This window comes from Nerophis ophidion, linkage group LG08 (genome assembly GCF_033978795.1).
Source record: "Nerophis ophidion isolate RoL-2023_Sa linkage group LG08, RoL_Noph_v1.0, whole genome shotgun sequence".
NCBI classification, from domain to species: Eukaryota; Metazoa; Chordata; class Actinopteri; order Syngnathiformes; family Syngnathidae; genus Nerophis; species Nerophis ophidion.
Genome location: NC_084618.1, coordinates 8,921,134 through 8,938,004, shown reverse-complemented (window position 1 = coordinate 8,938,004; position 16,871 = coordinate 8,921,134). Strand labels below are relative to the sequence as shown.

The 16,871-nt window shown below is 40.3% G+C and overlaps 1 protein-coding gene across 4 annotated transcripts in view; it reads right to left on the bottom strand.

The window, feature by feature from the left end:
• Positions 1-755: 755 nt before the first annotated feature.
• The window catches only part of plekhm1 (pleckstrin homology domain containing, family M (with RUN domain) member 1), a 37,649-nt gene continuing 21,533 nt past the window's right edge, over positions 756-16,871 (bottom strand). For 3 of the 4 annotated variants that reach the window (XM_061907623.1, XM_061907624.1, XM_061907625.1), the window contains exons 7-12: positions 8,405-9,361; positions 8,189-8,334; positions 7,935-8,128; positions 7,806-7,869; positions 5,412-5,569; positions 756-3,916 (exon numbers count right to left, since the gene is read on the bottom strand). In XM_061907623.1, coding sequence (XP_061763607.1) covers positions 3,808-3,916; positions 5,412-5,569; positions 7,806-7,869; positions 7,935-8,128; positions 8,189-8,334; positions 8,405-9,361 — 1,628 coding nt within the window. In that variant the 3' untranslated portion in view covers positions 756-3,807. Of the gene's footprint in view, positions 3,917-5,411; positions 5,570-6,699; positions 6,829-7,805; positions 7,870-7,934; positions 8,129-8,188; positions 8,335-8,404; positions 9,362-16,871 lie in introns of those variants that run through there. The other variant, XM_061907626.1, reaches the window with a different exon arrangement.

Here is a 16,871-nt window from a genome sequence, read left to right as displayed (position 1 = left end):
AAAGCTGAAAAGGTATATGTGTTTAAAAATCCTAAAATCATTTTTAAGGTTGTATTTTTTTCTCTAAAATTGTCTTTCTGAAAGTTATAAGAAGCAAAGTAAAAAAAAAAAAGAATTTATTTAAACAAGTGAAGACCAAGTCTATAAAATATTTTCTGGGATTTTAAAATTCTATTTGAGTTTTGTCTCTCTTAGAATTAAAAATGTCGACCAGCTTGCTAGTAAATAAATACAATTTAAAAAATAGAGGCAGCTCACTGGTAAGTGCTGCTATTTGAGCTATTTTTAGAACAGGCCAGGGGGCGGTGACCCCTGATTTAGAGAGTGCTAAAGTGCTAAAGCGGTGATTCTCAAACTATTTTCACCAGCTGTGAAAAAGTCCACCAATGTTACACTGTCAAACACAGTAGCATAGTGGCCCAATTATTCATTAAAAATAAGACGAAGGTTGTATTTAGCAAGTATGTTGAATATTTTTGACCACTGTAACATTACACAGACACAGTTTGAACGGTAACACTGTGTTTGAAATACAAGAGTGTACTTAAATATTGAATCAAATCTTTGTTGTACCACTGGATGGAGCTCACCTGTACACAATATGGCTTGAAAAGGATTTGCAAATCATTGTATTCTGTTTATATTTACATCTAACACAATTTCCCAACTCATATGGAAACAGGGTTTGTATTTAAGGACTAAATGACAATAATAAACTTATGTTTGATGTACACAAACATTCTTTGTTACAATAATGACATTTTTGGTGCTCCCCTTTATTTAGAAAAGTATGGAAATACATTTTGGTTCCGGTACCAAAATATGGGTATGTAGACAACCCGAGTATGAATATAAATGCATATTCACAAAGTACATCAGCACTGTGAGATTGATGATATCTCAGCAATCATAAGTCCAAGCAACAAGCAAATATTTATATTTCTTTGATAAACAAAAGAAAGAAAAATGTTTGGACATCTTGTTGCTTGATAGAATAATATTCATGTGGAGGAAATATCACATTTCCTGCAATGTTTTCATGACAACATTGACAGAACAAAAAGATGTATCCAAAACATTGCTTTATGTGGCGGGCCACTTTAATTGAAGTGGCGGGCCATTTAAATTGATGTGGCGGGCCATTTAAATTGATGTTGCAGGCCATTTAAATTGATGTGGGGGGCCATTTAAATTGATTGGCAAGCCATTTAAATTGATGTGGCGGGCCATTTAAATTGATGTTGCAGGCCATTTAAATTGATGTGGGGGGCCATTTAAATTGATGTGGCGGGCCATTTAAATTGATGTTGCAGGCCATTTAAATTGATGTGTGGGGCCATTTAAATTGATGTGGGGGGCCATTTAAATTGATGTGGCGGGCCATTTAAATTGATGTGGCGGGCCATTTAAATTGACGTGGCGGGCCATTTAAATTGATGTGGCGGGCCATTTAAATTGATGTGGCGGGCCATTTAAATTGATGTGGCGGGCCATTTAAATTGACATGGGAAGCCATTTAAATTGATGTGGCGGGCCATTTAAATTGATGTGGCAAGCCATTTAAATTGATGTGGCGGGCCACTTTAATTGATGTGGCAAGCCATTTAAATTGATGTGGCGGGCCAATTTAATTGATGTGGCGGGCCATTTAAATTGATGTGGCGGGCCATTTAAATTGATGTGGCAAGCCATTTAAATTGAAGTGGCGGGCCATTTAAATTGACGTGGCGGGCCATTTAAATTGAAGTGGCAAGTCATTTAAATTGACGTGGCAGGCCATTTAAATTGTGTGGCAAGCCATTTAAATTGATGTGGCGGGCCATTTAAATTGATGTGGCGGGCCATTTAAATTGATGTGGCAAGCCATTTAAATTGATGTGGCAAGCCATTTAAATTGATGTGGTGGGCCATTTAAAAATGAAGTGGCAGGCCATTCAAATTGAGTGGCAAGCCATTTAAATTGACGTGGTGGGCTATTTAAATTGATGTGGCAGACTACATGAAATAACGTGGCGTACCACTTACAAGTATGTGGCACACCACATTAATGATGTGGCGGGCCATTTAAAAATGAAGTGGCAGACTACATCAAATAATTTGCCAGTAAGATGATGTGGCGGTCGACTTGAAATATTATGTGGCGGTCGACTTGAAATATTAATATGTGGCAGACGACTTGAAATGATGTGGCGGACCATTTAAAAATAATGTGTAAGCTACATTAAATGATGTGGCGGGCCACTGGAAATATTATTATGTGGCAGACAACATAAAATGATGTGGCGGGACATTTAAAAATAATGTGTCAGCTACATTTAATGAAGTGGTGGGCCAGTTAAACATGATGTGGCAGACTACATTGAGTGATGGGTCAGACTAGCATAAATAACGTGGCAGATGACATCAAATGATGTGGCAGACTACCATAATGTGTCAGCTACACAAAATGATGTGGCGGACCACAAAAAAGAATGCAGCAGGCTACATGAAAGTATGCCGAGTGGGCCATGTGAAATGAAGTGGCAGACTCCGTAAAATGATGTGGCGGACCGGCTAAAATAAAGTGGCGGACCATCTCAAACGACATGGCAGGCGACTTCAATAATGTGTCGGAGTACATAAAAGTATGTGTCAGACCACTTCGAACGATACAGCGGGCCACATGAAATAAAGTGGAAGACCACATAAAAAGATTGGCGGGCCACAAGAAATAAAGTTGCAGGCACATCAGAAAGTGTTAGACCACGTCAAATGACATAGTGGGCCACATGAAATAAAGTGGAAGATTACATCAAATGACATGGCGGGCCACATGAAATAAAGTGGCAGGCACATCAAATAAAGTGGAAGACCACATCAAATGACATGGTGGGCCACATGAAATAAAGTGGAAGACCACGTCAAATGACATGGCAGGCCACATCATATAACGTGGAAGACAACGTCAAAAGACATGGCAGGCCACATCAAAAAGTGAAAGAACACATCAAATGATATGGCAGGCCACTTCAAATAAAGTGGAAGAGCACATCAAATGACATAATGGGCCACTGAAAATTGATTGAAAGAGCACATCAAATAACATGGCAGGCCACATGAAAAAGTGGCAGCCACATCAAATAAAATGTCAGGTGAGGCAAATAATTGTGGCAGCCTAGATAAAATGACATTTAAAAATCACGTGGCAGATGTCCCCCCCAGGGCCCTGATTGGTTTGTCCACTGAGGAGGACAATGCCATGGCGTGGATGTTAATTAGGCGGTGACATCATCATGACATCATCAGTTGCAGCACCAATGACAAGAAGAGAAGAAGTCAGGAGATAACATGTGTGTTGAAGGCACTTTGGATCTTCGACTAACTTCAACTGCTGTCCTCAGAAAAGCCCTTAGCCCCCTTGTTGCTAGGTTACTATGGCAACAAGGTAAGAAAAAAGATGCACAGAAGAAGCTGTGATGAGGAGTGAGGTCAATAAATTAGGAGGAGTCTACCTGTGTGGTGTCACCTGACTCCAGTAATTGCACTTTGGCAGCCGTGTCCAGAGCAGAAGGTTGAGGGCGCCCTCTTGTGGCCTCCCTTAGTCCTGCAGGTCTCTGTTCGAGTATTTCTTCATGGGCGCCCTCTGGTGGCTTTCCTTAGTCCTGCAGGTCTCTGTCCAAGTATTTCTTCTTGGGCGCCCTCTGGTGGCCTCCCTCAGTCCGGCAGTTCTCTGTCCAAGTATTTTTCATGGGTGCCCTCTGGTGGCCTCCCTCAGTCCTGCAGGTCTCTGTCCAAGTATTTCTTTATGGCGCCCTCTGGAGGCCTCCCTCAGTCCTGCAGGTCTCTGTCCAAGTATTTCTTCATTCTCAGACAGCGAGGACAGCAGCGGCCTGGCGTCATGCAGGCCTGATGGAACACCGACTTGCACGCCTTGCACCTGCAGGGTCATAGTCATGTTTTACTAAGTTTGTATGCTTCTAATGATGTCATAGTCATGTTTTACTAAGTTTGTATGCTTCTAATGATGTCATAGTCATGTTTTACTAAGTTTGTATGCTTCTAATGATGTCATAGTCATGTTTTTACTAAGTTGTATGCTTCTAATGATGCCATAGTCATGTTTGTGATAAGTTTGTATGCTTCTAATGATGTCATAGTCATGTTTTACTAAGTTTGAATGCTTCTAATGATGTCATAGTCATGTTTTACTAAGTTTGTATTCTTCTAATGATGTCATAGTCATGTTTTACTAAGTTTGTATGCTTCTAATGTTGTCATAGTCATGTTTTACTAAGTTTGTATGCTTCTAATGATGTCATAGTCATGTTTTACTAAGTTTGTATGCTTCTAATGATGTCATAGTCATGTTTTACTAAGTTTGTATGCTTCTAATGATGTCATAGTCATGTTTATAAGTTTGTATGCTAATGATGTCAGTCATATTTTACTAAGTTGTATGCTTCTAATGATGTCATAGTCATGTTTTACTAAGTTTGTATGCTTCTAATGATGTCATAGTCATGTTTATGATAAGTTTGTATGCTTCTAATGATGTCATAGTCATATTTTTACTAAGTTGTATGCTTCTAATGATGTCATAGTCATGTTTTACTAAGTTTGTATGCTTCTAATGATGTCATAGTCATGTTTGTGATAAGTTTGTATGCTTCTAATGATGTCATAGTCATGTTTATGATAAGTTTGTATGCTTCTAATGATGTCATAGTCATCCATCCATCCATTTTCTACCGCTTATTCCCTTTTGGGGTCGCGGGGGGGCGCTGGCGCCTATCTCAGCTACAATCGGGCGGAAGGCGGGGTACACCCTGGACAAGTCGCCAGTCATATTTTTACTAAGTTGTATACTTCTAATGATGTCATAGTCATGTTTATGATAAGTTTGTATGCTTCTAATGATGTCATAGTCATATTTTTACTAAGTTGTATGCTTCTAATGATGTCATAGTCATGTTTGTGATACGTTTGTATGCTTCTAATGATGTCATAGTCATATTTTTACTAAGTTGTATGCTTCTAATGATCTCATAGTCATGTTTTTACTAAGTTGTATGCTTCTAATGATGTCATAGTCATATTTTTACTAAGTTGTATGCTTCTAATGATGTCATAGTCATATTTTTACTAAGTTGTATGCTTCTAATGATGTCATAGTCATGTTTTACTAAGTTGTATGCTTCTAATGATGCCATAGTCATGTTTGTGATAAGTTTGTATGCTTTTAATGATGTCATAGTCCATCCATCCATCCATTTTCTACTGCTTATTCCCTTTGGGGTCGCTGGTGCCTATCTCAGCTATAACTGTCTAAATTCAATAAAATGCACAACAGCAAACTTATTCAAGGTGTGTGACAAAAAGGCCAGTGAACTCTGACCTCCCAAATGGACACACCTTGTTAGAGGGAAGGTTACCTGGCGGTGCTGTCAAACTGGAAGGGGAAGATGATGTCGTCGGCATGGCACACCTGGCAGATGAAGCCTCGCTGCGTGCACAAGTCACAGCTGAAGACGTGGCTGCAGGCCAACTGACACATGGAGGTCAGGTAGGTGGTGTACTGATCCTCTGCTATCTAACAGGACACAAAACACGGAGGTCAGGTAGGTGGTGTACTGATCCTCTGCTATCTAACAGGACACAAAACATGGAGGTCAGGTAGGTGGTGTACTGATCCTCTGCTATCTAACAGGACACAAAACATGGAGGTCAGGTAGGTGGTGTACTGATCCTCTGCTATCTGGAGGACACAAAACATGGAGGTCAGGTAGGTGGTGTACTGATCCTCTGCTATCTAACAGGACACAAAACATGGAGGTCAGGTAGGTGGTGTACTGATCCTCTGCTATCTAACAGGACACAAAACATGGAGGTCAGGTAGGTGGTGTACTGATCCTCTGCTATCTAACAGGACACAAAACATGTTAGGTCAGGTAGGTGGTGTACTGATCCTCCGCTATCTGGAGGACACAAAACATGGAGGTCAGGTAGGTGGTGTACTGATCCTCTGCTATCTGGAGGACACAAAACATGGAGGTCAAGTAGGTGGTGTACTGATCCTCTGCTATCTAACAGGACACAAAACATGGAGGTCAGGTAGGTGGTGTACTGATCCTCCGCTATCTGGAGGACACAAAACATGGAGGTCAGGTAGGTGGTATACTGATCCTCTGCTATCTGGAGGACACAAAACATGGAGGTCAGGTAGGTGGTGTACTGATCCTCTGCTATCTAACAGGACACAAAACATGAAGGTCAGGTAGGTGGTGTACTGATCCTCTGCTATCTAACAGGACACAAAACATGGAGGTCAGGTAGGTGGTGTACTGATCCTCTGCTATCTAACAGGACACAAAACATGGAGGTCAGGTAGGTGGTGTACTGATCCTCTGCTATCTAACAGGACAAAAAACAGGGAGGTCAGGTAGGTGGTGTACTGATCCTCTGCTATCTAACAGGACACAAAACATGGAGGTCAGGTAGGTGGTGTACTGATCCTCCGCTATCTGGAGGACACAAAACATGGAGGTCAGGTAGGTGGTGTACTGATCCTCTGCTATCCGGAGGACACAAAACATGGAGGTCAAGTAGGTGGTGTACTGATCCTCTGCTATCTAACAGGACACAAAACATGGAGGTCAGGTAGGTGGTGTACTGATCCTCTGCTATCTAACAGGACACAAAACAGGGAGGTCAGGTAGGTGGTGTACTGATCCTCTGCTATCTAACAGGACACAAAACATGGAGGTCAGGTAGGTGGTGTACTGATCCTCCACTATCTAACAGGACACAAAACATGGAGGTCAGGTAGGTGGTGTACTGATCCTCTGCTATCTAACAGGACACAAAACAGGGAGGTCAGGTAGGTGGTGTACTGATCCTCTGCTATCTAACAGGACACAAAACATGGAGGTCAGGTAGGTGGTGTACTGATCCTCCGCTATCTGGAGGACACAAGGCCTTAAGTCTGAGTCTCCCTTGTTTCAAGGTTCTCCTTCGCTGAGAAGAACATATTGTGTCATTTATACACCTATTATTTTATACACATTATGAGGGACAAACTGTAAAAAAGGGATTATTAATATACTTGTTCATTTACTGTTAATATCTGCTTATATTCTGTTTTAACATGTTCTATCTACACTTCTGTTAAAATGTAATAATCACTTATTCTTCTCTTCTTTGATACTTGACATTAGTTTTGGATGATACCACACATTTAGGTATGGATCTAATACCAAGTAGTTACACGATCATACAATAAAATACAATACCTAATAATAAACCTATACTGATGAAAAAATACTGATATAAAGGGTAGGTGTCGCGCTATTTTCTGTTTTAACATGTTCTATCTACACTTCTGTTCAAATGTAATAATCACTTATTCTTCTCTTCTTTGATACTTGACATTGGTTTTCAATGATACCACACATTCAGGTATCGATGCGATACCAAGTAGTTACAGGATCATACATTGGTCATATCCAAAGTCCTCATGTGTCCTGGGACATATTTACTGACTTTATAAACATATGAATTAAAAAGAAAAAGGAAAAATATTTTTTGAGGATAAAAAATATTGATGTAACACATCACATTTTTTGTGTGTGATGTGAACGACTACATAAAAAGATTGGATTTGATAAAAAAAAGGGAATTGGACATCCTAGCGTAGCCTTAGAGGCCGTTTGGCTGAGTGCTCCTTGACTAAATGTTTCCTGGCCGAGTATAGTCTACAACCGGAGGTGAAGTCACAAGCAACAAAATGCATTGATGAATAAAAGCACACCGACAGGTGCGATAGGTACCTGGCGCAGGTCCAGCACGCTGTACAGGCTGCAGGACTCCAGCGGGTATGTTCTCTGCTCCATCCTAGCAGGAGGTAAAGGTCACAGTTGGAAGCGAGGAACACAAAGGTCATGCAGCTCGCTGCACACCTGGCTTGGAGCGTCTTGCAGGCTCCGCTGCGGCAGGCCAGCACGTAGTCGCCCAGGAGTCGCAGCCTCTGCCGCAGGCTGTGGACCCGCGCCATGGTCTCCGAGTGCGTGGTCAAGTGTGGATTGAGCTGATCCAGGTTGAGCAGAGGCTCCTGCTCCACCTGAGCCAGCAGCCACAGCGCCTTCCTTGACACCTGCACACATACGCCGTCACTGCAATGGCCGCAGGTGGCCACGTGCCGTCCCGCACCCACCTGGCGTTTGTGGAGGTCCCAGTTGTGCACCATGCGTGAAGGGATGACGCTAGTGTCGCCGCGGTGACAGGAGTCGCAGTAGTACTGGCCGGAGAAGTGGCACAGGCGTCCTCGGCCCAGCGAGGGGCCGATCTGCTGCGAGCAGCCTGCGTGGCGGACACAGACACACGGTGACCGGGACGTTCTCGTGATGGAGCTGGACTGAAAATGTCTTACCTGCACATCTGAAGTTCTGCGTGTCCAGACCCTTGTGCGAGGGCACGGTGCACAAGTGGGCCAGCAGCGCGCCGTCTTCTTTCAGTCTGTGCTGAACCAGCCTGTGGAGGTTTCCCGCCCCGCTCTGGCCGACCGCAGCCTCCCCGTCTTCGCCGCTCTCCAGGTAAGAATCCAGAGCGCCGCGGATGAAAATCCTCCAGGAGCGCGCTTCCTCTGCGTTCTCCGCCCTCAGGCGCAGTGTTTCTCTGAGCGTCAGGACTTTGAAGAAGTTGGGTCCGCCCAGCGAGACGTCGGGAACCACGTCCCTCACTTCCTCGATGGGGAAGCTTTGTCGAAGCAACTTTCTTTCTTCTACAACGAGGAAAGCCTTCAAGGACTCCAAGGAGAGCGAGAAGACGAGCGGGATCCAAGTCCGAGCGTCGGAGTCTGCGGAACAATAAAGAACAGCCTCCTTGATGGCGTCCGTTTCCAAATCCGTTGTGCGAGCCCAGTGAAATTCCTGAACTGGAGGGGGCGTGGCTTTCCTGCCACATGTCCGTGCATCAGAGGAGGAGGAGCCTCGCTCTGGGCTGCAGCGGGCGGCGTCATCTTCCACGCCATTCTCACTGGGGCTCTCCAACACCTCCCACTGCTCGTCCACGCAGGACACGGGCCGGTACTTGTTGACGGCCTCTAGGATCCGGTCCACCCAGTCCTCCGCTTCATCCCGGTTCGTCGCCCGCAGGTGCAGCCGCTTGCCAGGGAAGGCCAACTCGAAGCGTCCGTCGGGCGAGGCGAGGCGGGCGTCCTCGCAGCGCACCAGGGAGCAGTTGTCGCAACACGTGCGCTCTTCGGCGTTGAGGTAAAGGCGGAACTCGAAGGGCGACAGCTCGCAGTAATGGTCGCGCCACATCCCCATGGCGCTGCGCCGTTCCAGGTGACCCAGCTTCAGCAGGCCTCGGAACGGGTTGGACAGGCCTAGCGGAGTGGATGCAGATAACAAGTCTTACCTTTTTGATAAAAACAGGATGGACGTTAAACAAATCACTTCATTGCCTCATTTGCATAATAATGCATTGCACTACCGTAAAAAAAAACCTTTAAAACTGTCGTTTTTATGATAAAATTCTGGCGACTGAGTTGCAGTTTTACTGTAATATCTACGGTCGTTTTTACATAAATGGAAAAAAAACTGTAAAACTGAATTTTACAGGAAAAATTCTGGCGCCTAACCTGCCAGTTTGTATTTTTAACCATAAAATCTACGCTCCTTTTTTATACTAAATGGAAAAATTCCACCTGTTATTTTTACGGTCAGAATTCTGGCGACTGAGCTACAGTTTTACCGTAAAATCTAGGCTCCTAGTTTGTACAGTGCATTATTGTAAATGGAATTACCATGAATTGATTAACGTGGACCCCGACTTATACAAGTTGACAAACGTTTTCTTTGATAAAAGAGCATAAAAACTAGACAAACAAGTCAATGGCGTTTTAAAATCGGGTTTTTATCACCTTCGTCTTTTAGTAAAGGTTAAACCGTTTTTATCTTTTAAGCTTTTTGAAGAAGTGGTGCATGCTTTTATTTGAAGTGGCCTGGACTACTGCAATGCACTTTATGCTGGCATTAGCCAAAAAGTTCTGTCCCGGTTGCAGTTAGTCCAGAAGGCGGCAGCAGGACTTTTAACAGGGGCCAGGAAACGCCAGCATAGAACCCCAATTCTTCAGAGTTTGCACTGGCTCCCTGTTCATTTTAGAATTGATTTTAAAATATTGCTGTTTGTTTTTAAATCTTTACATGGACTGGCACCTCAATATATCTTGGACCTCATCCAAATGTACATTCCTGCGCGCGCTCTGAGGTCCGAGAGCCAGTTCCAGCTCGTGGTGCCCAAGACCAGACCTAAGACCAGGGGAGACAGGACCTTTTCTGTGGTCGGCCCTAAGCTCTGGAACACTCTGCCCCTCCATGTTCAAACTGCTTCCACAGTGGACTCTTTTTAAGTCTCGTCTTAAGACCCACTTTTATTCTTTGGCTTTTAACACTACGTGAGTTGTGTGGTCCTCTGTTGTCCTCTGTGTTTTTTATACACTTTGATTTCTATTTTACTCTTTTAATTGATTTTACCCTTTAAAATAGTTTTTAATCACATTTGTTTTTATATTGTTTTTATTAGTTTTATATTTATTTAATTTTTGTTTTTATTCAGTCATCGGTGGAGCATAATATATATATATATATATATATTTATTTTTTTACAATTGTTTTTAACATGGCTGTGGAGCACTTTGGAAACGTTATTGTTGTTTAAATGTGCTATATAAATAAAGTGGATTGGATTGGATTGGATTGGATAAAACAAACAAAATAAAAGTTTAAATGTAAAACCAACAGATATACAGTATGTGAAGTTGATCTCGTAATGTAAGTGTTGAAAGTAAAAAAAAAAATATAAAAAACTAATAAAAATGTATCACTTTATGAGTGGGACACCTTTTGGATCCCAAATATATTTAGTGGTATTTTATTTATCTTTTCACGGTGATTACTCAAAAATAATAAATAATTAAAATCAATGGGGTCCTGCATTATTGATCTTTTAGGGCTCTAATAACTAAATACTGCATATTTTAGTTTTACTATAAAATCTTTTTTTTTTGACAGAAAAGCCATAAAACCTTTTTTTTTTAAGTTGATATAGAGATTTACTGTAAGCGTTAAATTAAAAATAATAACACAAATTTGACTTATTTTTAACATTTTAATAACTGAGACCCTTTATCGTCCCCGGGACCCCAAAAGGTAAAATACATTTAAAAAATCCATATATTTTGTTATGGTTTGAAAATGAAAAACATCAAAAAGGCCCCTGCATGCTTTAATTTTTCCGTGTGTGGCCCTCAGTGGAAAAAGTTTGGACACCCCTGACTTATAAGATGTCTATGTTGAAAGGGGGGGGGGGGGGAAGTGCGAGCTGCAACTGCTGCACGAGGCTGTTACGTGACGGCGTGTGAGTGCTTTGGGACAGTGAACTCGCCGCTCGCTGGGGACGCTGGAGAGAAAAAGATGTCTCTAAACACACCAGTAAAAGGTGCTAAACGTATTGCTGGTCTATTTTCATGATGAAAAAGTCACTATAAGGATTGTAAAATTATCCACATCAACTCAGAACAATGGAATGAAACTTCAAAATTGCTCCCTCGGGTAAATAATATTACAAAATAGCCTATTAAGTCATTTCACTGCCAATCAAAAAGGGATTCTGTCTCAGACAGATCATCCCATCCTCAAGTGGAAGCCTAGTGTCCATGCCAGCTGTTACTTTCGCTGCAGCGGAACAAACCACTATGCTCCGCCACGCCAAAATAAATGCCACCACACCTCAAAAATGAGGGTTTTGATGTGAGAACAAATGAGTTACACAATGTAATGTAAATAATTTACACAATGTAATGTAGCCTCCACAAGTCACAAAGTCTGACACCATTTTCTACTTGTAAAGTTGGTCCACTTCCAACATATATTCACGTGCACTCATGTTGATATCTGTGCGTCACTCCCAGACACAACACTTCCTCATTCTGCGCCGACACCAGAAAAAGATGCAAGATTTGTTGCTACTCGGTCTTAATAAAGAAAACGATTGGAAAAGTCTCCTGAAACATTCTGAACAAAGTAGAGTAATGTAAACGATTTTTGAGTGTTTTCCATGCTTGTGTTGACATTTCCCTTCTACCTTGATAGCTGAGGGATTATAATCAGAGCAAGGTTATATTTCTGACATGTAAAAAATATATATATAAATAAATAAATACAAACAAAAATAAAATATAAATAATATATTTATAATATTAATAATACATATTTTTTGGGGTTAAAATAGATATATACACAATTATATATATATATATTATGTATAAAATATAACATAAAAATAAAAAATACATCAAATGTTTACATTTAATTAGGGATGCCCCAAAATGAAAATTTGTGGCCGAAGCCGAATAAAATTCAAACGCTTGGCCGAAGGCCGAATACCAAATACCGAATAATGAATGCAGTTTTTCACAATTTTTGAAATATTGCATAAATAGCCTAGAATAAATTTTTACACGTTTTTCAAATAAAGTAATTTTTAATTGAATATTGACATTTTTTTAATATTCCAGTAGCCTTTGCTTTTCAAAAAAAGCACAAAGTTTTTCATTTATATTAGGCCTTCAAACAAAACATGCATTCCCCCCAAAAATAAAGTGCATTAAAGTGGATAAACCCACAACAAATGAATTATTGTCCTTTTGGCAAGAGTCTGCTTAGCCACAGTAGATATGCTAATAATGTAAACAGAAGGCTCAGGTAAATCTCAATAAGTGTGTGCTTGTAACCTCATACACTTATACAGGTAGCCTACACAACAGGCTAATAATGCAAACAGAGGCCCCACTAAATCCCAATTAAGTGTGTGCTTGTAACCTCATACACTTATACAGGAACACAACATATCCCAACGTCACCGCGTCACTGCACGTTGGTTGATTGCGTCACCGCGTCAAAAACTTGCGTCACACGCCACTATTCGGCCTTGTTTTTAACTCATTCCACCGAAAGCCGAATGTGGCTTTTTTTGCCATATTCGGCCGAATATATTCGGTTACCGATCAATCGGTGCATCCATACATTTAATATTTTTTTTCCCGTTCTTTATATTCCATAGCTCCTAAAAAAATATCTATATCGACTGATATAAAACACTTCTATTAAGATACAGTTTTTAGCCGCATCACCCAGACCTAATATAATACATTGCGCTATTTTCTTACACTTTATGTAGCATTTCTTACATAATCCTTATTTTTGCACCTTCATTTTAAGTGATTATTGATGTGATTTGACTATTTAGTTGACATTGTTTGAGTGTTTTCATGTTTGTGTTGACATTTCCCTCCTACCTTGACAGCTGAGGGATTATAATCAGAGGAAGTTACAATCCAAAAAATATATTTTTCTTCTGCTCCATAGGTTATAAAAAAAAAATCAATAATTATCGATATTGATCAATATAATAATATAATTCAAATAATGAGTGCATTAAAAAAAATAATTTCCAAAGTTAAATAAAAATAACGGAAATTTCATGTTACACAGACGTTATTTCCTGCCACTAAACCTGCAGAAAAGAGTTTACATTTTCACACTATTTACTTACATTTTACAAAGTATTTCATACATATTCCTTATTTTTGCACCTTCATTTAAAGATGTTATTGTTAAGTGTTCAATATAATTTTACTGTTTTTTTTTTTTACATTTGTGTCGATATGGCCTTCCGCCCGATTGTAGCTGAGATAGGCGCCAGCGCAACCCCCCCCCTCACAAGGGAATAAGCGGTAGAAAATGGATGGATGGATGGATGGATTTTATTTTTGCCTTGACAGTTGAGGGGATTTATAATAAGAGTAATGTTACATTTGAAATAGAAATGTTTACATTTCATATATCTTTCTCCTGGTCCTTGTTTTTCATAAGTCATCAAAAAAAAAAATCAGTGAAAAAAATTGAGAAAAATATAAGAATTTTTTTTTTTACCAAATTATAATAATGTATGTATACATTTTTTTAGCCTTTTTAAGAAAAGATATAAATCCTAGCAAACGATATGACGACACCATGTTGACAGCTCCAAATATCTCAGCAATCTGCTTCCTGTTGACTTCTTTGGACACTCTTTAATGCTGTGACCAGGAAAGACACTTTTAGTCAGGGAAGCATGAAAACATGAAGGGTTTTCTCAGAGTGTGTCTACTTATTTGGATTTATTTGGAAATAACTTGGTCAAAAGATTTAAGTGTGTGTGTAAGTACTAGGGTTGTCCCGATACCAATATTTTGGTGCTGATACTGGTACCAAAATGTATTTCGATACTTTTCTAAATAAAGAGGAATACAAAAAAAAGTCAATATTGTATTTATTTGAAAAAAAAATCTTAAACATATGTTTCTTTTTGCAATTTAGTCCTTAAATAAAATAGTGAACATACTAGACAACTTGTCTTTTAGTAGTAAGTAAACAAACAAAGACTCCTAATTAGTCTGCTGACGTATGCAGTAACATATTATGTCATTTATACACCTATTATTTTATACACATTATAAAGGACAAACTGTAAAAAATCATTAATTCATTTACTGTCAATATCTGCTTATTTTCTGTTTTAACATGTTCTATCTACACTTCTGTTCAAATGTAATAATCACTTGTTCTTCTCTTCTTTGATACTTGACATTAGTTTTGGATGATACCACACATTTAGGTCTGGATCCAATACCAAGTAGTTCCAGGATCATACATTGGTCATATTCAAAGTCTAAATATGTCCAGGGACGTATTTCCTGACTTTATAAACATAATATACATTAAAAAAAAAACGTATGAAGATGTTGTATTGCCAAAAAATATTGGTGTAATCATAGTAGTATAAACTAAATACGCTCTTGTACTTGGTATCATTACAGTAGATGTCAGGTGTAGATCCACTCATGGCGTTTGTTTACATTGTGACACAGGTGAGCTACGGTGAGTAGTGAAGCATGTTTAGCTATTCTTCGTCCTGCAGTGATAATGTAACTTGTAAGAAATATACTTTATTTGTCGCCATGGAGACTAGGATTAGTGATTTAGAAGTAGCTAAAACACTGCGGATGGACGTTAGCCGCTAGCTAGTTAGCAATGTCTTAAAGCAGCTTTTCCTGAGGGTGTTTCAGTGTTCTAACTTCACCTTTATCTTGACTTTTTACACCAAAATGCGTCCATTCTCCCTTTTCTGTCTACACACTGTGTCTGCTTGTAAGTACTCTGTGTGTGTGCGCTGCCCAACATGCTCCTCTGCTCGTAAAACCAGCAATGTCACCACGTGACGGCCCGTTGAAACAAAAGAGGGATGGAGGAGAACCGGTACTTTTTAGAGTTGGTATAGTATCAAATATGATTCATTAGTATTGCGGTACTATACTAGTACTAGTATACTGTACAATCCTAGTAAGTACTGAGTAAGTATGTTCAACAATACCGTAATAATAACATGATGAAAATGGTTCAAAGCCTAACAATGGAGATAATAATCTACAAACCCCGTTTCCATATGAGTTGGGAAATTGTGTTAGATGTAAATATAAACAGAATACAATGATTTACAAATCCTTTTCAAGTCATATTCAGTTGAATATGCTACAAAGACAACATATTTGATGTTCAAACTGATATACTTTTTTTTTTTTTGCAAATAATCATTAACTTTAGAATTTGATGCCAGCAACACGTGACAAAGAAGTTGGGAAAGGTGGCAAAAAATACTGATGAAGTTGAAGAATGCTCATCAAACACTTATTTGGAACATCCCACAGGTGTGCAGGCTAATTGGGAACAGGTGGGTGCCATGATTGGCTATAAAAACAGCTTCCCAAAAAATGCTCAGTCTTTCACAAGAAAGGATGGGGCGAGGTACACCCCTTTGTCCACAACTGCGTGAGCAAATAGTCAAACAGTTTAAGAACAACCTTTCTCAAAGTGCAATTGCAAGAAATTTAGGGATTTCAACATCTACGCTCCATAATATCATCAAAAAGTTCAGAGAATCTGGAGAAATCACTCCACGTAAGCGGCATGGCCGGAAACCAACATTGAATGACTGTGACCTTCGATCCCTCGGACGGCACTGTATCAAAAACCAACATCAATCTCTAAAGGATATCCCCACATGGGCTCAGGAACACTTCAGAAAACCACTGTCACTAAATACAGTTGGTCGCTACATGTGTCAGTGCAAGTTAAAGCTCTACAATGCAAAACCAAAGCAATTTATCAACAACATCCAGAAACGCCGCCGGCTTCTCTGGGCCCGAGATCATCTAAGATGGACTAATGCAAAGTGGAAAAGTGTTCTGTGGTCTGACAAGTCCACATTTCAAATTGTTTTAGGAAATATTCGACATCGTGTCATCTGAACCAAAGGGGAAGCGAACCATCCAGACTGTTATCGACGCAAAGTTGAAAAGCCAGCATCTGTGATGGTATGGGGGTGCATTAGTGCCCAAGGCATGGGTAACTTACACATCTGTGAAGGCACCATTAATGCTAAAACGTACATACAGGTTTTGGAACAACATATGCTGCCATCTAAGCGCCGTCTTTTTCATGGACGCCCCTGCTTATTTCAGCAAGACAATGCCAAGCCACATTCAGCATGTGTTACAACAGCGTGGCTTTGTAAAAAGAGTGCGGGTACTTTCCTGGCCCGCCTGCAGTCCAGACCTGTCTCCCATGGAAAATGTGTGGCGCATTATGAAGCGTAAAATACCACAGCGGAGACGCCGGACTGTTGAAGGACTGAAGCTCTACATAAAACAAGAATGGGAAAGAATTCCACTATCAAGGCTTCAAGAATTAGTTTCCTCAGTTCCCAAACGTTTATTGAGTGTTGTTAAAAGAAAA